The sequence below is a fragment of the Oncorhynchus mykiss genome, chromosome 16, assembly GCF_057628025.1.
Source record: "Oncorhynchus mykiss isolate SJ-2025 chromosome 16, ASM5762802v1, whole genome shotgun sequence".
NCBI lineage: Eukaryota > Metazoa > Chordata > Actinopteri > Salmoniformes > Salmonidae > Oncorhynchus > Oncorhynchus mykiss.
The window spans coordinates 27,622,423-27,647,460 of NC_143037.1; the positions used below are offsets into that span (position 1 = coordinate 27,622,423).

General features: G+C 42.1%; 2 protein-coding genes across 5 annotated transcripts in view; one reads left to right on the forward strand and one right to left on the reverse strand.

Moving 5' to 3' along the window:
• Window positions 1-3,150, forward strand: part of LOC110491775 (ataxin-2-like protein) — a 53,152-nt gene extending 50,002 nt beyond the window's left edge. For all 4 annotated transcript variants that reach the window (XM_090202486.1, XM_090202488.1, XM_090202487.1 and 1 more), the window contains 2 exons: window positions 242-416; window positions 2,445-3,150. In XM_090202486.1, coding sequence (XP_090058612.1) covers window positions 242-416; window positions 2,445-2,494 — 225 coding nt within the window. In that variant the 3' untranslated portion in view covers window positions 2,495-3,150. The remainder of the gene's footprint in view (window positions 1-241; window positions 417-2,444) is intronic.
• A 2,051-nt stretch (window positions 3,151-5,201) lies between these two features.
• LOC110492864 (ADP-ribosylhydrolase ARH1) overlaps window positions 5,202-25,038 on the reverse strand; it is a 32,822-nt gene continuing 12,985 nt past the window's right edge. Inside the window, 14 exon segments of the mRNA XM_090201589.1 lie at window positions 5,202-5,346; window positions 7,800-7,861; window positions 7,863-8,009; window positions 8,011-8,032; window positions 8,540-8,575; window positions 8,577-8,614; window positions 8,616-8,805; window positions 8,967-8,969; window positions 9,275-9,333; window positions 9,335-9,378; window positions 12,537-12,635; window positions 12,749-12,857; window positions 13,254-13,335; window positions 13,337-13,360. Of these exon segments, the coding sequence (XP_090057715.1) occupies window positions 5,202-5,346; window positions 7,800-7,861; window positions 7,863-8,009; window positions 8,011-8,032; window positions 8,540-8,575; window positions 8,577-8,614; window positions 8,616-8,805; window positions 8,967-8,969; window positions 9,275-9,333; window positions 9,335-9,378; window positions 12,537-12,635; window positions 12,749-12,857; window positions 13,254-13,335; window positions 13,337-13,360 (1,060 nt within the window).

Below are 25,038 nucleotides of genomic sequence, written 5' to 3' on the forward strand. Positions count from 1 at the left end.
GAGCAAGGCACTCAACCTAAATTGCTTTGGATCAGTCAGCTAAATGACTAAAATGAAAAAGCATAACTGTCCATCAATTTCTATGCCCAAGCAATAAGGAATTTAGAGTGATTGTAAGAACACAATGTCCTAATGTTTATATTTAGGCAGATCCATGTCTTTTTACCTGTGTTTTTATATATTGTGTGACACATTTTATGTACGTTTCTGCATACTGTATGTCCCTGGTCCCTCTCCGTAGGCTCACGTCCAAGGGGCCATGCAGGGACCCCACCACCAGGGCCAACATGGCCACCCGCAGGTAGTGATGCTCCAGGCCCCGCCCCCCCAGCACGGCCTTGGACAAGTCTCCCAGCACCCCCAACACGGCCTCCAACAAGGGGCCCACCAACACTTCTACATAGGACATCCACAAGGTATGAAGGTTTCCCTAAGCTTGTATTAGTGCAGAGAAGGGAACCAGAGTGTTATACTAGGGTGCGCGACATTTCCGTAGTGCAAAAAGACCGGGGTTTGGGAAGTCAATGGTAGAAGTGAAAAATGCATCCTTAGTTGTTAATTTTCTCTAAAATCTAAAGGCACAACCTGGATTTGATTCAACGTGGGGTAAGAGTAAGCCGGTCCGGCGTCCCTGCAAAATAAATAGTGGGGCTACGCCGTATCCGGTAAAACGTGAGCCGATCACAATTAATACAAAATAACAAGAAAACTAGGCTATTACATCACTATTTTACATTACCGCATGAAATGAGTGAATTAACTTGAAACCGGGTGGTATACGCTCCAACTTGTGTTGTGGTTCGACGAGAACACTTACATTTTCCCAAGGCAGAGATGAGTGGCCGAGATCGAGATGACGCGGAGGTGAGTGACAGACGTGCGCGGAAAACAGTGGATGCAATTCAATTATACAATCGCTGAATGTCATTACAATAGGCATACAGTACCAGTCAAAAGTTTGGACACACCTACTCATTCAAGGGTTTTTCTTTATAGTGGAGACATCAAAACTATGAAATACCACATATGGAATCATGTAGTAACCAAAAAAAAGTGTTCAACAAATGAAAATCTATATTATTTTTGAGATTCTTCAAAGTAAATTCGATGACAGCTTTGCACTCTTGACAAACCTAAGCACACAGCCAAGACCATGCAGGAGTAGTTTTGGGACAAGTCTCTGAATGTTCTTTAGTGGCCCAGCCAGTGCAGAGACGTTCCTCATCCAACCTGACAGAGCTTGAGAGGATCTGCAGAGAAGAATGGGAGAAACTTCATAAATGAAGATGTGCCAAGCTTGTAGCGTCATACACAAGATGACGAGAGACTATAATCACTGCCAAAGGTGCTTCATCAAAGTAAAGGGTTTATGTAAATGAGTACTTATGTAAATGAAATATTTCCAGTTCTATTTTTGCTTTGTCATTATTAGGCTGTAACGTAACAAAATGTGGGAGAAGTCAAGGAGTCTGAATGCACAATTATATAACATTGAGGTCCTTGAAAATTACAATTAATTTCTCGAAAAAGTCCCTTAAAGTTCATGAATTTGACTTTCCAATGTTAACTTTAGGTAAATACTCAACGTTTCATTTAGAAAAGATCTAGTCTTTATGAACCCTGCTTAAAGTTAAAGGATATCTAGTCCTAGGCCTATGTTGATGTATAGGTTGAGTTATGGGCTAATTTGAATATATTCACTTTTATATATTCCTCTAAGTACACATGTGGAACTGCATGAAAATCCTTTTTTATTTTTGTTTCAAAACATTTTGAAATGTTTATCCTAATGTGACACATTGGCCCCATTTTATTTATAGAAAGATCATATATGAAATTAATAGGGATTCAATGTGTAATTAAGCGAGCTTGTGTGTCTCGTACCAGTAAGAACTTAAATCTACTTTCACCCCTGATTCAATGTCTTAAGTAGCTGAACATGTCATCACTATAACCTTGTGAAAGTTACAAACTGACACGTTTACATTTGTCAAAAACTATAGCGAATAAGTGCCTTTTCATTTGACGGGTTTGCACATGCACAGTTCAGAGCGACTCCGTTGGACCCTAGGATGTGTTTTTGTATATGAGTTTAGCTGCCATGACATCACCTACAAGCATCATCTGGGATTTCTATTGGAGAAGCCGTATCTGGACTTCTTTGCATATATATTGTCTTGTGCAGTCTTGTTGTTGGCCGTGTATATAGAACTTTCCTAAAAAACTGTAGTTAAAAATGCTGGTTTCTAATGTGTTTTGTGATGACTAGTTGAAAAGTACTTTTGTAATATTTTGTTTAAAGGTACTATTACATCCTTGATAAATATCAAATAGGTGAATGGTGGCCTTTTGAACTGAAACACTACTAATCATCTTATTCTTTCATCCATAGTAATATTGTGTTAATCGATACTCAATTCTTTCTTCTGTTTTTTCCCCCACAGCGATGCAGGTACAGACGCACCCCTCTCCCTTCCACCCTCCTGGAAACTGAGCTCCTCTTCTCCCCTCCCAAAAGAACTGTCCCTCTGGAACGGTCCACCCCCCTCGCCCTCTGGACATGACCACACCCAACCAAGAAGTGACACAATCACGTGACACAGTGATGGGCTTGCAGGGAGAAGCGGCAAGACCTCATTGGTCAGCTACACTTCTCAGCTTCATCGTTGCTAAAGCCTTGGTTAAAGCCCAACCGAGGATGATGATGATGATAAGCGGCGCCAACAGAAGCCGCACCCAATCTCTCTTCCAGCTCCTTTCATTTTAAAGACAAAAGACACAACCACATGAGATCATCATAGTGGAGAGAAAAGACATGGACGCCAAACGAGCGAAGGACACAACGTTTGACAACATCAGATCGCTTTGAGACTGACTCCTTTAGTTTAAGTTCCTTGATATTGGGCGAATGGACAGAAGAAATACAAACACTTGCTCAGAAATTGTTGAGTGTCGCAAAGAGGAGGAATGAACGGAACGGCATAAAAGAGGAGATTGGATTTGTACTTTAACCCGGTATCAACCCACCCTTCCCCTTTCCTCTCTCTTATAGCGAATTATGAATAATAATAATAAAAATATGGAAAATACAAAAAAATACTTTAAACTACAATGACCAAAAAAATAAAGTTTTAAACTTAACTACATAAACATCTTGTTTGTTGAATGTATCACTTTTTTTATTGGAAGAATATATTAGTTAAGTCAAGTCTCATCTCATAATAACCACTATATGTTACACCAAAGGGAAACCATTTGTAAGACACATTTCAATGTAAAGAAGTCACTAACAAATGAATCGTGTCATTTAAACAAACAAATGCAGTTCCCACAGTTAAAACCGATTTTTAGTCACTTAAGAGGTTTTTGTTGCACTTTTACTGGAGTTTTGTTGGCAGCTTAACATTCACACATAAACATGTCTACACATGACGCGTGGTTGCAAAATGACAGTCCAACCCAGAGTTCTTAAATGTTCACAATTTATGTAGTAATGCGTCAAATTATTTTATAGGGTATCGTGATATAATTTTGCCAATTTTATATTGATACTGTGACTGAGTATTGATTTGCTAGGTAGTTAACGTTAGCGAGTGCTAGTCGGCTGTATTTCTCATCATAGCTTTTTCTCCGTCTTCTTTTTAAATGGCGAGCCAACATGTACTTATCTACAAAATGTGCTTTCTCGTGGCTCTCTTGTCCCTCTGCAGCAGACATATATAGTGAGCAATATGTTTGGAACATCAAATCGCAATACATAGAGATCGAAGTATCGTGGTAATATCGTTTAGTGAGGTCCCTGGCAATTCCCAGCCCTAATTTAGCCACTTATCTAGCAACAGGTATTGTAAATACAGTGCGTTCTGAAAGTGTTCAGACCCCTTCACTTTTCACATTTTTTATTACGTTCCAGCATTATTCTAAAATGGATTTAAATAGTTTTATTTCCTCATTCTACACACAATACCCAATAATGATAAAGCAAAAACAGGTTTTTAGAAATGTTTGCAAATGTATTAAAAATAAACAAACATCACATTTAAATAAGTATTCAGACACTTTACTCTGTACTTTGTTGAAGCACCGTTGGTAGCGATTACAGCCTCACGTCTTCTGGGATGACACTACAAGCATGGCACACCTGTATTTGGGGAGTTTTCCCCCATTTTTCTCTGCAGATCCTCTCAAGGCCTGTCAGGTTGGATGGGGAGAGTTTTCCTTCTGGAAGGTACTCCTCTCCCCACAGAGGAACTCTGGAGCTCTGTCAGTGACCAGGTCTTGGTGGTTTCAAATTTCTTCCATTTAAGAATGATGGAGGCCACTGTGTTCTTCAGGATCTTCGATGCTACAGACATTTTTCGACACAATCTTGTCTCGGAGCTCTACGGATAATTCCTTCGACCTCATGGCTTGGTTTTTGCTCTGATTTGCACTGTCAACTGTGGGACCTTATATAGATTGGACATAATTGGGAAAGGAACACACCAATCTATTAAATTTACCACAGGTGGACTCCAATCAAGTTGTAGAAACATCTCAAGGATGATCAATGAAAACAACAGGATGCACCTGAGCTCAATTTTGAGTCTCATAGTAAAGGGTCAGAAAAAGGTCATGTTTTTTTTTTGTTGTTGCAAACATTTCTAAAAATCTGTTCGCTTTGTCATTATGGGGTATTGTGTGTAGATTAATGAGGAAAATAATACATTTCAGAATAAGGTTGTAACGTAACAAAATGTGGAAAGAGTCAAGGGTGTCTGAATACTTTCCGAATGCACTGTACTCCCTTAATTTATCATGTATTGTCAATGCTCAATAGGGGGAAGCCTCTTGTATGACTGAATCCTCCTCCTCATTGTACTTGGGTGTAGACTTTGTGTGTCCCAAATGGAACACTATTCCCTATATAATGCCCTACTTTTGAACAGAGCCCATAGGAAATAGAGTTCTATTTGGGATGCAGCCCTGCTCTTTGTCAGTGGGACGGAACCATTCCCTCCAGGCATCTACGTTGACATGACAGTTTTTCTGTTACACTGTGACAGCGCCACACAGGATCAATTGACTTCCTACCAAGCGTAGTTACTTTTGGGCAAGACCGAGTACAGCGCCAATCCATGTGGTTAAGACAGTAAAACAGTATTCTCATTCTCTCACAGATTCTCTCACACATTTTCTCTCTTCATCTCCCCCTCAGTGCTTTATGGATCGTACTTGTCAGCTCCTGTGTGTGACAGGGCGTAGAGCTTTTCCAGCCGCTCCCTGTACTCCAGGTGGGTGTAGTTGCCGGGCAGGACGCCCTCCGTGCCATGGAGCAGCCCCCAGCAGTCATTCGGAAACACAATGCTAACTTTCACTGCTATGCGGATGACACACAGCTGTACATTTACAGTGCCTTGCAAAAGTATTCGGCCCCCTTGAACTTTGCGACCTTTTGCCACATTTCAGGCTTCAAACATAAAGATATAAAACTGTATTTTTTTGTGAAGAATCAACAACAAGTGGGACACAATCATGAAGTGGAACGACATTTATTGGATATTTCAAACTTTTTTAACAAATCAAAAACTGAAAAATTGGGCGTGCAAAATTATTCAGCCCCCTTAAGTTAATACTTTGTAGCGCCACCTTTTGCTGCGATTACAGCTGTAAGTCGCTTGGGGTATGTCTCTATCAGTTTTGCACATCGAGAGACTGACATTTTTTCCCATTCCTCCTTGCAAAACAGCTCGAGCTCAGTGAGGTTGGATGGAGAGTATTTGTGAACAGCAGTTTTCAGTTCTTTCCACAGATTCTCGATTGGATTCAGGTCTGGACTTTGACTTGGCCATTCTAACACCTGGATATGTTTATTTTTGAACCATTCCATTGTAGATTTTGCTTTATGTTTTGGATCATTGTCTTGTTGGAAGACAAATCTCCGTCCCAGTCTCAGGTCTTTTGCAGACTCCATCAGGTTTTCTTCCAGAATGGTCCTGTATTTGGCTCCATCCATCTTCCCATCAATTTTAACCATCTTCCCTGTCCCTGCTGAAGAAAAGTAGGCCCAAACCATGATGCTGCCACCACCATGTTTGACAGTGGGGATGGTGTGTTGCTTTTACGCCAAACATAACGTTTTGCATTGTTGAAGAAACAAAGAGATCTGCTGTTTGAGCTGACGGTCTTGATGGTTGGTACAGTCTCAAATAAAACTGAAGGACCTTGGTGTTACTCTGGACCCTGATCTCTCTTTTGACGAACATATCAAGAATATTTCAAGGGCAGCTTTTTCCCATCTTCGTAACATTGCAAAAATCAAAAACGTTTTGTCCAAAAATGATGCAGAAAAGCTAATCCATGCTTTTGACACTTCTAGATTAGACTACTGCAATGCTCTACTCTCTGGCTACCCAGATAAGGCACTAAATAATCTTCAATTATTGCTAAATACAGCTGCTAGAATCTTGACTAGAACCAAACCATTTCATTATATTACTCCAGTGCTAGCCCATCTACACTGGATTCCTGTTAAGGCTAGGGCTGATTTCAAGGTTTTACTGCTAACCTACAAAGCATTACATGGACTTGGCCTTACCCATCTCTCCGATTTGGTCCTGCCGTACATATCTACACGTTTTGTTATACTCTACTTGATGTGATCTTCCTGTCTTGTCTTGGAGGAGATCTTCATGGGCTATACTCAGCCTTGTCTCATGGTAGTACGTTACTGGTCTGTTGAGATCCCTCTAGTGGTGCGGGGGCTGCGCTTTTGTAAAGTGGATGGGGTTATAGCCTGCCTGGTTGGCCCTGTCTGGGGGTTTCGTCAGACAGGGTCACAGTGTCCCCACGTCTCAGCCTCCAGTATCTATCTTGCAAAATCTATTCTCTGTGTGGACCTGAGCCCTAGGACCATGCCTCAGGACTACCTGGCCTGAGATGACTCCTGGCTGTCCCCAGTCCACCTGGTTGTGCAGCTGATCTAGCTCATCTATGAAAAGCCAACTGACATTAACTCCTGATGTGCTGACCTGTTACAACCACTGATTATTATTTGACCCTACTGGTCATCTATGAACATTTGAACATCTTGAAGAACGATCTGGCCTTAATGGCCATGTACTCTTATCTCCACCCGGCCCAGCCAGAAGAGGACTGGCGACCCCTCAGAGCCTTTCTAGGGAGTTTTTCCTAGCCACCGTGCTTCTACATCTGCATTGCTTGCTGTTTGGGGTTTTAGGCTGAGTTTCTGTATAAGCACTTTGTGACATTATGCTAATGTAAAAATAGCTTTAGAAATACATTTGATCTTAATTGTTTTATCTAGAGAAGAGTAATGTCTGACTTATAATTTAATACAATCTCTACAGAAAGTCCTGTGAAGTAAACAATGTATGGAATGCGAGTATAAAAAAAAGTGGCCCAATAGACCACACAAACCTTTAATTTAAGCATATAGTTTATGTATTTCCTATATTCAGACAGTGTTGCCAATATTGTCCTTTCTAAGATGGCCATCAAGTCACTCACTACCAAGAAATTGTGACAAACACACAAGTGTCACATTCCCGGCGGATCACATTGTCTGTGACAGCATGCCATTGAGGCAATCTCCATTTTGAAGTAGTCAATTTTCTTCGATTGGCTGATGACCTAGTTGGACAGGACTCCAACAGGGTCACCAGGAGGGATCAGCCAATGAAGTTGGAAGTCCCACCCAGTTAACTACATTAAAATGGTGGAAGCCCTCAATGGTGCTGCCTATGCTAATAAGGCCTTTTGGCCACTAGAAGCCTCTAGCATTCTCTAAGGCAAAACACTGCACTGTGAACTGACCTCCATGGAAGCCCCCACGGCTCATCAGCTCCTCCCAGTCTGACCCCTGCCCCAAGCAGGGCATCCAGGGCGATCATTGGAGCGTCGTGGCCACTGCGGCCCGCCCAGCCCTTCAGGCTGAAGCTCTTATAGACCTCGTCTCTCTCCGCCGGCCCACAGGACGCCGGCCAAAGCACGGGGCCCGTCCTCTCGGAGAATACCTCTCAGCTCCAGGTACCTATGGAGGGGAAGGGGGTCATAGAAGGGGATGGAGGTGTGTGAGGAAGTTGCCCCTAGATAATAATCTTGGTTCGTTTTTTTTATTTTACCCACTAATGGTTAGGGTTAGAATTGGGGGAGGGGAAGCTGATCCTAGATACCTCTGGGGAAACGTCACTCCAGAGCAGACTTGAATGCTTTTACATTGATTTTGTTTTTTCATTCCTTATTTACTGTACATCAGCATGTAATTAATTCCACCTTTCAGCCAGCTGCCTCGACTTGCTGAGGGTTATGGTTTGAAATCATAAGCTAAGATCTGTATCCATCCACATTATTGAAATGGAATGTTGCCAGTCATTTGATTGTGTATTATACTGTATAAATGTCATCCAATGTTATTGACCTTGACATGAAAAAAGTGTCTTAGCAAATAACAAACTTAAAATGATATGGCAGCTCAACCAAAACACACCCGCCCCCTATTGATTTTCATGTTATCATTGATGTTATTGTTTATTCTTACCACTCCCACTTCTCAGTGAAGTATCCCCAGTCTCTCTGTCTCCCTGACAGCAAAGCCCTGAAATTAAACAAAAGATCTTGGCGATTGGACAGGCCTCCTTGACCAGGCCCAGCCCCCAGGTCGTGATTGTTCGGCACTGGACGGCGTATGAGGTGAAGAGCGCCGACACCACAGCACCGAGGAAAACGGTCGGGTGAGGGTGGGTCATCCTTCCTGTTTCCACAGCAATGGCCACCAGAGTGGACAGCTGCTCTGGACACGGGTACCTAGAAAGGGAGATAAGTGGTGGTGGATCTGAACATGGTAGGTGCATGTTTGACTACATTGTGACCCAATCCCTTCCACCCATCTGGAATGCTCCATGTGTATTTTCTGCCATGTTGGTAAGAGTCCATTTACATCTACCAGATGATGGATGACTAAGTACCGTCTCTTATATGTAAAAAAAGTTCAGTGGTGCAACTGTAATATTACCTTGGCCCATATTCCTAAAGCGTCACAGTAGGAGTGCTGATCTGGGTTCTGTCCATATAATCTCATTCATTATTATCTAAAAGGCAAAACTGATCCTAAAGCAGCACTCCTACTCTTCATTAGCTTATGGCCTAATGAATTTTTCAATTGACTGATTTCCTTCTATGAACTGGCACTCAGTAAAATACGTATTTGAAATTGTTGCACGTTGTATTCATATTTTTGTTCAGTGTATATTCTCTCTCTCTCACACACACACACAGTCCGATGCACATAGACCTCATGGCTGCCCCACATCCGGTGCCATCAGGGCTGTAAGGGCACTCTGAAGCCCCCTTCAGTTCCCGGCCTCAACTGGGACACTCGTAAGGGTACAAGAGAGTGCAAATGAGGTCTAGAGTGTTTGTCACAGTACAAAAAATAAATGTAGGAACAAAAGAAAAACATTTTGATACAGTGCATTTGGAAAGTATTCAGTCCTCTCTACTTTTTCCACCTTATTCTAAAATGGATCAGTGTTTTTCCCCACCTCAATCTACACACAATACCCCATAATTTTTTTATTTCACCTTTATTTAACCAGGTAGGCAAGTTGAGAACAAGTTCTCATTTACAATTGCGACCTGGCCAAGATAAAGCAAAGCAGTTCGACACATACAACGACACAGAGTTACACATGGAGTAAAACAAACACAGTCAATAATACAGTATAGACAAGTCTATATACGATGTGAGCAAATGAGGTGAGATAAGGGAGGTAAAGGCAAAAAGGCCATGGTGGCAAAGTAAATACAATATAGCAAGTAAAACACTGGAATGGTAGATTTGCAATGGGAGAATGTGCAAAGTAGAAATAAAAATAATGGGGTGCAAAGGAGCAAAATAAATAAATAAATAAAATACAGTAGGGAAAGAGGTAGTTGTTTGGGCTAAATTATAGATGGGCTATGTACAGGTGCAGTAATCTGTGAGCTGCTCTGACAGTTGGTGCTTAAAGCTAGTGAGGGAGATAAGTGTTTCCAGTTTCAGAGATTTTTGTAGTTCGTTCCAGTCATTGGCAGCAGAGAACTGGAAGGAGAGGCGGCCAAAGAAAGAATTGGTTTTGGGGGTGACTAGAGGGATATACCTGCTGGAGCGTGTGCTACAGGTGGGAGATGCAATGGTGACAATAATGACAAAGCAACAAAGTTTTTTTTAAAGAAATGGATAAAAAATTAAAAACTGAAATATTACATTTACATAAGTATTCAGACCCTTTACTCAGTACTTTGTTGAAGCACCTTTGGCAGCAATTATAGCCGTCTTTCTTGGGTATGACACTACAAGCTTGGCACACCTGCAATTGGGGAGTTTTGCCCATTCTTCTCTGCAGATCCCCTCAAGCTCTGTCCGATTGGATGGGGAACGTCGCTGCACAGCTACAGTGCCTTGCGAAAGTATTCGGCCCCCTTGAACTTTACGACCTTTTGCCACATTTCAGGCTTCAAACATAAAGATATAAAACTGTATTTTTTTGTGAAGAATCAACAACAAGTGGGACACAATCATGAAGTGGAACGACATTTATTGGATATCTCAAACTTTTTTAACAAATCAAAAACTGAAAAATTGGGCGTGCAAAATTACAGCCCCTTTACTTTCAGTGCAGAAAACTCTCTCCAGAAGTTCAGTGAGGATCTCTGAATGATCCAATGTTGACCTAAATGACTAATGATGATAAATACAATCCACCTGTGTGTAATCAAGTCTCCGTATAAATGCACCTGCACTGTGATAGTCTCAGAGGTCTGTTAAAAGCGCAGAGAGCATCATGAAGAACAAGGAACTCACCAGGCAGGTCCGAGATACTGTTGTGAAGAAGTTTAAAGCCGGATTTGGATACAAAAAGATTTCCCAAGCTTTAAACATCCCAAGGAGCACTGTGCAAGCGATAATATTGAAATGGAAGGAGTATCAGACCACTGCAAATCTACCAAGACCTGGCCGTCCCTCTAAACTTTCAGCTCATACAAGGAGAAGACTGATCAGAGATGCAGCCAAGAGGCCCATGATCACTCTGGATGAACTGCAGAGATCTACAGCTGAGGTGGGAGACTCTGTCCATAGGACAACAATCAGTCGTATATTGCACAAATCTGGCCTTTATGGAAGAGTGGCAAGAAGAAAGCCATTTCTTAAAGATATCCATAAAAGTGTAGTTTAAAGTTTGCCACAAGCCACCTGGGAGACACACCAAACATGTGGAAGAAGGTGCTCTGGTCAGATGAAACCAAAATTGAACTTTTTGGCAACAATGCAAAACTTTATGTTTGGCGTAAAAGCAACACAGCTGAACACACCATCCCCACTGTCAAACATGGTGGTGGCAGCATCATGGTTTGGGCCTGCTTTTCTTCAGCAGGGACAGGGAAGATGGTTAAAATTGATGGGAAGATGGATGGAGCCAAATACAGGACCATTCTGGAAGAAAACCTGATGGAGTCTGCAAAAGACCTGAGACTGGGACGGAGATTTGTCTTCCAACAAGACAATGATCCAAAACATAAAGCAAAATCTACAATGGAATGGTTCAAAAATAAACATATCCAGGTGTTAGAATGGCCAAGTCAAAGTCCAGACCTGAATCCAATCGAGAATCTGTGGAAAGAACTGAAAACTGCTGTTCACAAATGCTCTCCATCCAACCTCACTGAGCTCGAGCTGTTTTGCAAGGAGGAATGGGAAAAAATGTCAGTCTCTCGATGTGCAAAACTGATAGAGACATACCCCAAGCGACTTACAGCTGTAATCGCAGCAAAAGGTGGCGCTACAAAGTATTAACTTAAGGGGGCTGAATAATTTTGCACGCCCAATTTTTCAGTTTTTGATTTGTTAAAAAAGTTTGAAATATCCAATAAATGTCGTTCCACTTCATGATTGTGTCCCACTTGTTGTTGATTCTTCACAAAAAAATACAGTTTTATATCTTTATGTTTGAAGCCTGAAATGTGGCAAAAGGTCGCAAAGTTCAAGGGGGCCGAATACTTTCGCAAGGCACTGTATTTTCAGGTCTCTCCAGAAATGTTTGATCAGGTTCAAGTCTGGGCTATGGCTAGACCACTCAAGGAAATTCAGAGGCTTGTCCCGAAGCCATTCCTGCATTGGCTGTGTGCTTAGGGTTGTTGTTCTGTTGGAAGGTGAACCTTCCGGTTCTGCGTTCCGGTAGCAGGTTTTCATCAAGGATCTCTGTACTTCCCTGAGCTCAATTTCGAGTCTCATAGCAAAGGGTCTGAATAGTTATGTAAATAAGGTGTTTCTGTGTTTTATTTTTAATACATTTGCAAAAATGTCTCTAAAAACCTGTTTTCACTTTGTTATTATGGGGTATTGTGTGTAGATTGATGAGAGAAAAAATATAGAATGTAACAAAATGTGGAAAAAGGGAAGGGGTCTGAATGCGCTGTACACATATCAGAGGAGATTTACTAGATTTAAAAAATACAAATATATCTAAATGTTGTTTGGACAAAATATTATGTGTTGCCTAAGATGCTTGATGGCCCTGGTTTCCTTCCTTCCATGTCTTTCATGCCCTCGACATAACGAGCAGCCACATCCTGCAGAAGCTCCTCCCCTTCCTTTCCTGCGAGTGAGTCAAACCAAACCTATTCACAGAGGCAACCCATCGAAACACAACACCCTTAGGTAAGTAGACATCTGTAAACAATGAGCAAACCATTTTGATTTTGGCCTCACCGGTGGCGAGCGCTTCTGCAGTGGCCAGGTGCAAGACTGTGTCATCACTGACCGGCCAATCAGGAAGCTGTGCTGTGATGTTCTTCAGCCCACCAAGCTCTTGCAACTCCTGAGGAAACAAAGATGTGAGTGTTGCCCAATTCTAAAATCAACCCTTTGCTCTAACACCTTGGTACTTCATGTAGAACTGAAAGATTGGATTGGTAGGCATATTAGCAGTGGTATGATAATGGCTCAACCTTTCTCTTTAAAAGGCTAGCTAGGTGGTTACACATTATACCCCTTACTACTTAAACATTATCCAATCCTTTCAGATGTATACTAGTGCCTGGTGTCTATAGGTCCTGAGGTTCAAGTTGGAACCAGTCATATGAATGGGAGTAGTACTGAATGCCATAGACATATAACCTGAATCCATACTGTTTCACTTCACGATAAAGTAAAATAGTGCAATGCAGTTGGGATCCAGGCTCCCATCCTCCTGGGTCATTTCCAGATTGCCCACCTGGTGAATGGCTGGCTCTGAATCGTTATACTCCCACAGCTGGTTGCGGTAGCCCAGGGCATCGCCAACCCCACTCAGCAGCCTTGTAGTCCTGGAGGGTGGCAGGCCTGGCAGAGGGGAGGCGGGGATGGGTGTATAAGAGGGAATGAGTTAATACCATCGGTTGTGGCTCTGAGAAGGTTTAGTTGACTGGGTAAAATTGTATAACATTTTATGTAAATGTATTATACGGGTCATTTCTACTGTCCGATGCCTTTTCTGTCCACCTGAAATATCACTTATTATTTAGTGTTAAATGTGGATTAAAAAAGGCTTTAATGATGAGGCTACCAAGCGGCGTAGCGGTCTAAGGCACTGCATCTCTGTGCAAGAGGTGACACTACAGTCCCTGGTTCAAATCCAGGCTGAATCACATCTGGCTGTGATTGGGAGTCCCAAAAGGCGGAGCACAATTGGCCCAGCATCATCCGGGTTTTCCCCCGGGGTAGGCCATCATTGTGAATAAGAATTAGTTCTTAACTGACTTGCCTAGTTAAATAAAGGTACAACATTTTTTTTAAAGGATTCAGTGCCTTCAGAAAGTATTCACACATTGTGTTACAACCTTAATTGAATCCATTTTAAATTAAGGCTGTAACTGGCCTACACACACTACCCCACAATGTCAAAGTGCAATTATGTTTGTAGAAATTTTTACAAATGAATTACAAATGAAAAACTGAAATGTCTTGAGTCAATAACTATGAGGAGTAAAAGGAGTAAAAATGTGTTGCATAATAAATTGCATGGACTCACTCTATGTGCAATAATAGTGTGTAACATGAGAATGGCTTACCAAGAAAAACATCCAGAAGGACAACTTCAAGTTAAAAAGGAGTTGGAGCGCTTGACAAAAAAAAGGTAGTGATTTATTTTTGTTGACTTTAATCCATTGTACAGGTTGCGAACAGTTGACGGACGTTTCAACATCAAGTTGATGTCTTCCTCAGGTGAATCACATGATTTTTCACCTCATCTCTGTACCCCACACATACAATTATCTGTAAGGTCCCTCAGTCGAGCAGTGAATTTCAAACAGATTCAACCGCAAAGACCAGGGAGATTTTCCAGTACCTCGCAAAGAAAGTCACCCATTGGTAGATTGGGGGGGGGTCACTTAGAAATGTCCTTGTTTTTGAAAGAAAAACACATTTTTTGTCCTTTTAAAATAACATCAAATTGATCAGAAATACAGTGTAGACATTGTTAATGTTGTAAATTACTATACTAGTTGGACATTTTTAATGGGATTTCTACATAGGCGTACAAAGGCCAATTATCAGCAACCATCACTCCTGTGTTCCAATGGCACGTTGTGTTAGCTAATCCAAGTTTAGCGTTTTAAAAGGATAATTGATCATTAGAAAACCCTTTTGCGAATGTTAGCACAGCTGAAAACTGTTGTTGTCACGCCCTGACCATAGTTTACTTTGTATTTTCTATGTTTTGATTGGTCAGGGTGTGATCTGAGTGGGCATTCTATGTTTCATGTCTTGTTTGTCTATTTCTATGTTCAGCCTGATATGGTTCTCAGTCAGAGGCAGGTGTTCATCATTGTCTCTGATTGGGAACCATATTTAGGTAGCCTGGGGTTCACTGTGTGTTTGTGGGTGATTGTTCCTGTCTATGTGTTTTTTCACCAGATAGGCTGTTTTAGGTTTTCGTTACGTTCATCACATTCTTTATTTTGTAGTGTTTGCATTGATTCGTGTTTTACGTTTGTTCATTAAAACATGGATCGCAATCTACACGCTGCATTTTGGTCCGACTCTCCTTCTCACCAAGAAAACCGTTACAGAATCACCCACCACAAAAGGACCAAGCTGCGTGTCAACAGGCAGGAGCAGCGCGAGGAGATGCGCAATAAGGATTTCTGGACATGGGAGGAAATCCTCGACGGGAGAGGACCCTGGGCTAAACCAGGGGAGTGTAGCCGCCCAAAGGAGCAGCCCAAAGAGGAGGTATGGACATGGGAGGACGAATTAGAAGGAAGAGGACCCTGGGCTCAGCCAGGAGAATATCGCCGCCCCAAAGAAGAACTGGAGGCGGCGAAAGCGGAGAGGCGCAGATATGAGGAGGCAGCACGACGTAGCGGATGGAAGCCTGAGAAGCAGCCCCAAAAATTTATTGGGGGGGGGCTAACAGGGAGTATGGCTACGCCAGGTAGGAGACCTGGGCAGACTCCCTGTGCTTACCGGGGGGCTAGAGAGACCGGACAGGCACCGTGTTATGCAGTGGTGCGCACGGTGTCTCCAGTGCGGGTGCATAGCCCGGTGCGGTATATTCCAGCTCCGCGTGTCTGCCGGGCTAGATTGAGCGTCGAGCCTAATGCCATGAAGCCGGCTCTACGCAGCTGGTCCCCAGTGCGTCTCCTTGGGCCGGTTTACATGGCACCAGCCTTGCGCTCGGTGTCTCCGGTTCGCCTGCATAGTCCAGTGCGGGCTATTCCACCTCGCCGCACTGGCAGGGCGACCGTGAGCATTCAACCAGGTAAGGTTGGGCTGGCTCGGTGCTCAAGAGCTCCAGTGCGCCTGCACGGTCCGGTTTTTCCAGTACCACCTCCACACCCCAGCCCTCCGGTAGCAGCTCCCCGCACTAGGCTTCCTGTGCGTGTCCTCGGCCCAGTACCACCAGTGCCAGCACCACGCATCAGGCCTATAGTGCGCCTCGCCTGTCCAGCGCTGTCGGAGCCTCCCTTCTCTTCAGCGCTGTCGGAGTCTCCCGCCTGTTTAGCGCTGTTAGAGCCTGCCTTCTCTACAGCGCTGCCGGAGTCTCCCGCCTGTTCAGAACTGCCAGTTAGCATAGAGCTGCCAGTTAGCATAGAGCTGCCAGTTAGCATAGAGCTGCCAGTTAGCATAGAGCTGCCAGTTAGCAAGGAGCTGCCAGTCTGCAAGGAGCTGCCAGTCTGCATGGAGCTGCCAGTCTGCAGGATGCCGCCAGAGCTGCCAGTCTGCAGGATGCCGCCAAAGCTGCCAGTCTGCAAGGAGCCGCCAGAGCTGCCAGTCTGCAAGGAGCCGCCAGAGCTGCCAGTCAGCATGGAGCCGCCAGAGCTGCCAGTCAGCATGGAGCAGCCAGGGCCGCCAGTCAGCATGGAGCAGCCAGGGCCGCCAGTCAGCATGGAGCAGCCAGGGCCGCCAGTCAGCATGGAGCAGCCAGTCAGCATGGAGCAGCCAGTCAGCATGGAGCAGCCAGAGCAGCCAGTCAGCATGGAGCGGCCAGAGCTGCCAGTCAGCATGGAGCAGCCAGTCAGCATGGAGCAGCCAGAGCTGCCAGTCAGCATGGAGCAGCCAGTCAGCATGGAGCAGCCAGAGCTACCAGTCATCATGGAGCAGCCAGAGCAGTCTGCCAGCATGGAGCAGCCAGAGCTGTCAGTCAGCATGGAGCAGCCAGAGCAGCCAGTCTGTGTCGACCAGTCTCTTCCAGATCTGCCAGTCGTCCAGACTCTTCCAGATCTGCCAGTCGTCCAGATTCTCCCAGATCCGCCAGTCAGCCAGGATCTTCCGGATCCGCCAGTCAGCCAGGATCTTCCAGAACCGCCAGCCAGCCAGGATCTGCCGGATCTAACCACCTGCCTGAGCTTCTTCTCAGTGCTGAGCTTCTTCTCAGTGCTGAGCTTCTTCTCAGTGCTGAGCTTCTTCTCAGTGCTGAGCTTCTTCTCAGTGCTGAGCTTCCTCTCAGGGCTGAGCTACCCATCTGTCCCGAGTTACCTCTGTCCCGAGCTGTCCCTCTGTCCCATGTTATCATTGTGGTGGGTAACCTATTTAGGGACGTTTAGGAGGGGGATTAAAACTGTCATGGAGTGGGGTCCACGTCCAGCGCCAGAGCCGCCACCGCGGACAGATGCCCACCCAGACCCTCCCCTATAGGTTCAGGTTTTGCGGCCGGAGTCCGCACCTTGGGGGGGGGGTACTGTCACGCCCTGACCATAGTTTACTTTGTATTTTCTATGTTTTGATTGGTCAGGGTGTGATCTGAGTGGGCATTCTATGTTTCATGTCTTGTTTGTCTATTTCTATGTTCAGCCTGATATGGTTCTCAGTCAGAGGCAGGTGTTCATCATTGTCTCTGATTGGGAACCATATTTAGGTAGCCTGGGGTTCACTGTGTGTTTGTGGGTGATTGTTCCTGTCTATGTGTTTTTTCACCAGATAGGCTGTTTTAGGTTTTCGTTACGTTCATCACATTCTTTATTTTGTAGTGTTTGCATTGATTCGTGTTTTACGTTTGTTCATTAAAACATGGATCGCAATCTACACGCTGCATTTTGGTCCGACTCTCCTTCTCACCAAGAAAACCGTTACAGTTGTCCTGATTAAAGAAGCAATAAAACTGGCCTTTAGATTAGTTAAGTATCTGGAGCATCAGCATTTGTGGGTTCGATTACAGGCTCAATGGCTAGAAACAAATCTCTTTCTTCTGAAACTCTATTCCATGTGAGAAATTGGCAAGAAACTGAAGATCTTGTACAACGCTGTGTACTACTCCCTTCACAGAACAGTGCAAACTGGCTCTAACCAGAATGGAAAGAGTGGGAGGCCCCGGTGCACAACTGACCAAGAGGACAAGTACATTAGAGAGTGTGTAGATTGAACAACAGACGCCTCACAAGTCGACTCCGCTAGCCCATTCCTCTCTCCAGTGTCTGTTCTTTTGCTCATCTTAATCTTTTATTTTTGTTAGCCAGTCTGAGATATGGCTTTTTCTTTGCAACTCTGCCTAGAAGGCCAGCATCCCAGAGTTGCCTCTTCACTGTTGACATTGAGGACTTGTGAGGCATCCCCCCAGACTTAAATTAGCAGACTTAAATTAGTGTTCAGTTGGCATCTTGAACATTTACAATGGATAATCAATCATGTAAAAGCAACAGAGGTGCAAATTATTAAACAATTGATTACTTAAGAGTTTATATTGCTCATGTATTGTTTGGTTGCAGAATTTTACGAATGAAAATCGGATATCAACTCGTTTTCTTATTTATGGTGTCCAAATGGGGCATCGATTAACAGAAAACAAATACATTCCAAATGTATCCCATTTTTCATTTTGTTCAAACCTGGAAGTACACACCCCCTAATAGAATATTTACTGACATGGTAGGTGTTTGTTTACGGTCTGGGTTGAGCTGCAGTGTCGGCAGCTCAGCAAAGCGATTAGACATTTGTGTGACAGGACGATAAAAATAGTAATATTAGTTAAGATAATGTAGTTAGCATCCCAATAGAATGAACTCAACAACAGCTGAAAAACGTTGGCTTGCACTACCTACTGACTAACTAGCAGGCTGGCTGGCCAGCCCTACCTAGCTACTGGCTATAGTCATGCTAGCTAGAAGTAACTAGTGGAAGTTAGTCCCTCAACCTGCTACAATATACGCCTTTTTATTGGTGTGGGTATAATTCACAAACATCATTTCCTGCTTACTGAAAGGCAGATGTAGAAAAGGGATGTGTGTGTGGGTACTAAATTAATTGCTAGAACAATTGGCTTACTTTTCTGAATATATACCTACCACCTTTTAGGGGGACTGATGATCAATGATATGGATTCAGTCTGATATTACTTGATTACTGATTCCCCCACACTCTCCCTCTCGCTCATTCATAGGACCATTCACACAGTCCAGTCACTCAGCCCTATCCAGAAACTCAAAGTTTGCATATTTCTCTAACCGTGCTGAGACAATCTGACTCGAGAACAGTATTACACTAGTTTTAAATTAAATGCTCAACAGTGATTATTGATCTCTCGCTTTGCCACCCTCGCAGTTCACTCACTCAGATGGTATGTAGGCTGGTTGATCGCACCTACAGGCCTGTTTGAGGGACAACTGGACAGAACATATCAGAATGCTTCCTTTACCCATCTTTCAAGGAAAGCACCTTCTTTACACTTCCTGTTTGGCATGATGCTCTCAAGGTGTCTCTTTTTCTCATGTTGTGTGGTATTATATATGGATGACTCCTAGACACTTTCAGATAGTCTCTTAATTGGTGTACATATCAGGCAGTTTACTTGTTACCTGTGTGTTAGAATGCTGTGTCCCTTTCACATAATTTGATGGATCCCTCCACTGCCACATGCTCTCTCTGTCTCCAGGATACATTAGGGGAAATTGCTTTGCTATTCCCACACTGCCAGACAACATCAACATGTTCCCTGTCCATCTAAACTTTGCTAACTCTTGTTCAACTGCTTTTTGATTAAATCTATAATTAAATGTTTACATTTGCTTCGATTGTGTTTTTTTTAGCTGAAATGGCGATAGATGTTTCAAAGGGTAGCTTGAAGCATAAAGCCCATTTTACAGTAGTTTTAAACAAAGTAAAAACACAAATTCCTGTCCCAATTTCAATAATGTGTACCAATGTGGTATATTTGATATTTTTTGGGATAGTACAGTGTCACCACTATAGGCCATATCAAGATGCATTCTCACAACATTGATATCACTCATAGTAGATATGTGTAGGATGGTGCATTGCCCTTATCTGTTATGTCTAATACATACGCTGAGTGTACAAAACATTGCAGTTCTTGACATTCAAACCGATGCGCCTGGCACCTACTACCATAACCCGTTCAAAGGTACTTACATATTTTGTCTTGCCCAATCACCCTCTGAATGGCACCCATACATAATACATGTCTCAATGGTCTCATGGCTTAAAAATCCTCCTTTAACCAGTCTCTTCATCTAAACTGATTTGAAGTGGATTTAACAAGTGATATCAATAAGGGATTATAGGTTTCCCCTTGCTCAGTCTGTCATGGAATGAGCAGGTGTTCTTAATGGTTTGTACACTCAGTGTATTTCATAAGTGTTTCCAACGCAGGTTTCAAAATGGACATCTCTCTCCTATTTGGCAGTCACTTTTTCTCCAGATCATTAGTGTTTGTTTTTTGGGTGTTGATTTATATTTAAGGGAAGGTCATCCAATTGCTGGTGTTATATTTTACATGTACCTTGTAAACTGCTCTGTGTTCATATTTATTTTTACGAAACAGGAGGATGTGTTGCACTTTAGGTTGAGAGTATAGTGAGCACAGCAGGTAAAACGTTTCTGAAATGTGGGTGTGGGTTTAATGACTTCAACCCCAAGTAATGGCACTCAAGCTGCTTGATTAGGATTATAGGCACATTTGTGTGAATTTATCGACGTTGGATCTCAAGCCTAAACCTTGTGCACTCTGCTCTCTGCCCCTTCTCCTTTGGGCTACTCAGTTATTGAAGGTGGATTACTGCCATCTGCTGGATCATAAAACATACTGCTGCTGTAAGTCATTACATTTCCACTACTACATTCGTGCTGTTGATCACAACCAGTCATATTTAGTATCCATCGAAGCAACATTCACAAGGGAATTTAATTAATTTGGACTTGCTCAGTACTTGAAGGGTGTCATTTCCAATGCTACCGAGTTGCCAACACCGATTGGCTGGTGAGTGTTGAGCCAATATTTTCTTCTGTATCTACCTGCAGGTTCAGAGGCGCATATATATATATATATATATATATATATATATATATATATTTTTTAATATGACAGAATTTCCAGACCAGGGGCACACGAGCGAGATTTACTACAAATAAAATTCCAGATATACCACATCAGTGCACATTGCTGAAATTAGGACAGGGATTGGTGTGTGTAATTGTATTTTACTTGAAGCCAAAAACAAAAACTACTGGAAAATGTGGCTTTATGCTTTAAGTTACCCTTTGAAACTTCTAACTCAGTGTCATCTGTCAACTTTTGGATTAAAAAAAAAAACACACTTCAAGCTAATGTAAATATTTCATTAAACCAATGTAATCAAAGAGCAGTTGAACAAGAGTTAGCAAAGTTTAGGATCAGGGGGATAAAGTGGTTGATGTTGTCTGGCAGCACGAGATTGGCAGTGGTGGGAAAAGTGTCCAATTTTTATACTTGAGTAAAAGTAAAAAATACCTTAAAAAAAAAAAAATCACCCAGTAAAATACTAATTGAGTAAAAGTATTTGGTTTTAAATATACTTAAGTATCAAAAGTAAAAGTCTAAATCATTTCAAATGTCTTATATTAAGCAAACCAGACACAATTTTCTTATTGTTTTTTAAATTACGGATAGCCAGGGGCACAGTTCAACACTGACTAAATTCACAAACAAAGCATTTGTGTTTAGTGAGTCTGCCAGATCAGAGGCAGTAGGGATGACCAGGGAAGTTCTCTTGATTAGTGCTTGAATTAGACAATTTTCCTGTCCTGCTAATCATCCAAAATGTAAGGAGTAAAAAGTACATTATTTTCTTTAGGAATGTAGTGGAGTAAAAGTTGTCAAAAATATAAATAGTAAAGTAGTAAATAGTAAAGATACCCCAAAAACTACTTAAGTAGTTTACACCACTGGAGATTGGTGACAACACCAAAGCAGCTTCCCCTAATGTATCCTGGAGAGAAAGAGCATGTGGCAGTGGAGGGATCATTCAATTATGTAAAGGTAACAAGTACATGGCGTGAAGTAGACACCAATTCAGAGGCAAACTATGTGTAAGTGTCTACGAGTAATCTATATGTAATACCTTGAGAGCATCATGCCAAACAGAAAGTATAAAGAAAGTGCTTTTCTTGAAAGACTGGGAAGGAGAAGGCGCTCAGCTGAGGTCCAAGCATTCTGATATGTTCTGTCCAGTTGTCCCTTCAAACAGGCATGTAGGTGCCATCAACTAGCCTATACACCATCTGAGTGAGTGAACTGTGAGGATGGCAGAGAGAGAATCAATAATCACTGTTGAGCATTTCATTTAAAAATAGAGTAGTACTGTTCTAGAGTCAGATTGTCTCAGCACGGTAGGGTACAGCAGGGTTAGAGATATGCAAACTTAGTCATGGTGCCAGGCCTTTTGCTTCTCGTCAGGGTGTTGTAGGAAGAAGTAGTGTAAACGTTTTTGGATCGGCTGAGTGACTGGACTGTGTGAATGAGAGGGTGTGACGGGAATCAATAATCAAGTAATATCAGACTGGATCCGTATCATTGATTATCAGCCCCCCTGAAAGTTGGTAGGTATACATTCAGAAAAGTAGGCCAATTGTCCTAGCAATTCATGTAGTATCCTCACACACATGCCTTTTCTACATTTGCCTTTTAGTAAACAGGAAAGGTTTGTGAAATATACCCACACCAATAAAAAGGCTGATTTTTAACTTACTGCATTGTTGATGTAACGTTAACTGGATGAAGTTCATGATGATCTGCTCAGGTGCCCTTCTCCTGCAGGCATATTCCCGAACCCACACACAATATCAGCATTGGCTATAGCTTATCTGGATATTGTTTTAATGAATGTGTAAGAAATAGCTCTATAAAGGCCCAGATAGGTAGCCATTTACAGTAACTACAGTAAATTATTAGCCTACTCCATCAATGAGCACCAGCATCAGCCAGACAGAAGATCTAGCTAAGTTAGCTACAGAAAGTAATTTAGAAATATCACCTTGCTGTAGCAGGTACCTCTGGCTGGGCAGCTTCATCTTGTATCAGGTTGAGGGAATAACTTACTTCCACTAGCTAGTTACTACTAGCTAGCATGACTATAGCCAGTAGCCATGTAGGGCTGGCTATCCAGTCTGCTAGCTATTCAGTCAGCCAGCTAGTCAGCAGTTATGTTAGCCGGCTAATGCTAGCTAGCCAACTTTGCTCAGATGTTGAGTATGTTCTATTGGCATGCTAACTTCATGGTAAATTAAGCATTTTAGCTAATTTTACAATTTTTATATTCCTGTCACAGAAATGTCTGACCCTGTCCCTTTCTCAGCCCAAACTGTAGACAAGCACCCAGATCCTCCGTGAACCTCATTTTTTTTGCTTGATGCGTAACTCACAATTCTTCCCTGGATTGTGAGTTCCTCATAAAGCATAAATTGAGGTTCACGGGGGATCTGACCTCTAATTTGGACAGAACTGGTAGGCCTTTTATTGTAAATAATTTACACAAACACTTGAATGAGAAAAGGATGAACTGAAAATTTTTAAACTAAACACTAACTATGGGTGAATAGCTGCTTATTGTAAGGTCTACACAACGTCTCCCCCTTGTGTGAGTAAGAACAATTTGGAAACTTTTTGACCAGTATTTCATAGTTTTTTGTTGGAGGGGTTAATAATGGTATGGAAACCTTTTGAGATGCATATCCTTAGGAAAAGCTTATATTAGCATAACAAGGTGGTTGTTTGAAGGTTGTCTATCTGTTTGTTCAATTAATATCAGGGGTATTTGTAATTTACTCAAACGTAAGGCCATTTTCCTGTATTGCAAACGGTTTAATGCAGACTTTTACTTTCTACAAGAGACTCATGCTTGTTCTTCCGATCGATTTTTTGGGAAAAATCAATGGGGTAACAACCACTCTGCAGGTGTTGCAGTTGTAAGAGGTGCATTTAAAGGGAAGGTCATCAGTAGTAAGACTCACCACTCTGGATGTTGGTTAATTTTAAAAGTGAATTTCAACAGTGAAATGTTTTTATTAGGGAATATTTATGCATCCAACAACAAACAAAACAACAGGATATTATTTCAAGAATTTGAAGAAGAGATTCATGGAGTTGTGTGTGTATTTCAGGATATCAAAATTAAAAAGGACTTCACTTGGAGAAACCAGGACATGTCCAGACAGTCAAGAATTGACTTATGGGTGATTTCTAATTCATTAGATAACACTGTACTCAAGGTATTCTTTGAACCATTAATTCTTACTGATCATAAAGGGATATTTTTATCTTTAAATATGAATGGATCTGAAGTTAATAAAACAAATCGCAGTTATTGTAAACTCAATAGTAGACTGTTGGAAGAGGATAATTTCAAGATGGATGCCAAAGATATTATACAAGAAAATTGGAGGAAAGCCCAACTATTTAAGTCTTATTGGCAATATTGGGAATTAATGAAGTATGAAATAAGACAAACAGTCATGAAGAGGTAAAGTAATTGCTGAACTTAAAAGATTGAGGGAAGATCAACTTGGGAAATCCTTTCTCTAATCTCTATGGAGGCCCTTAATGAAGAAGGAAAGGGTCAGATATTTTCTTTACAACTAGAAATGGACCGACTGTTTGAAGAGAGAGCAAAATGGGCATTTGTAAGATCAAGAAGGAGATGGTTGAAGGTGAGAAAAAAAAATCAGAATTTACCTCTTCATAAGCTTAATATAGATGGCAAAGAAAATAAAAACCCCAAAGATATTTTTCAGAATTCTATGGTAATCTTTACACCAGTAATGTCACTAGTAGGACAGGCATATCTGCCTTTCTAGACTCTGTCAAATATTACGCAAAATTCATAGATGAAGACATTAAAAAGTCTTGTGATACATTTTTTTTATTTCATTAATATAAATTAATTAATCAGCAAGTTAAAAGATACATCTACAGGGAATGCTGGCCTTATTAGTGGATTCTATACATATTTTCAGGAGGATATTGTTGAATTTATATTTAATATTTTTAGCGAGGCAATTGATTTAGGGGACCTGCCTGTTTCTATGACAGGCCTCATTTCTGTAATCCCCAAACCAAACAAAGTTGTAGACCAATCACATTAATGAACAATGATGGAAAGATACTTGCATCCATCTTTGCAGAAAGACCTAAAGGTCTTGACCAAATCATTGATGATACCCAGTCTGGTTTTATGAAAGGCAGACATGTACAGTGGGGAGAACAAGTATTTGATACACTGCCGATTTTGCAGGTTTTCCTACATACAAAG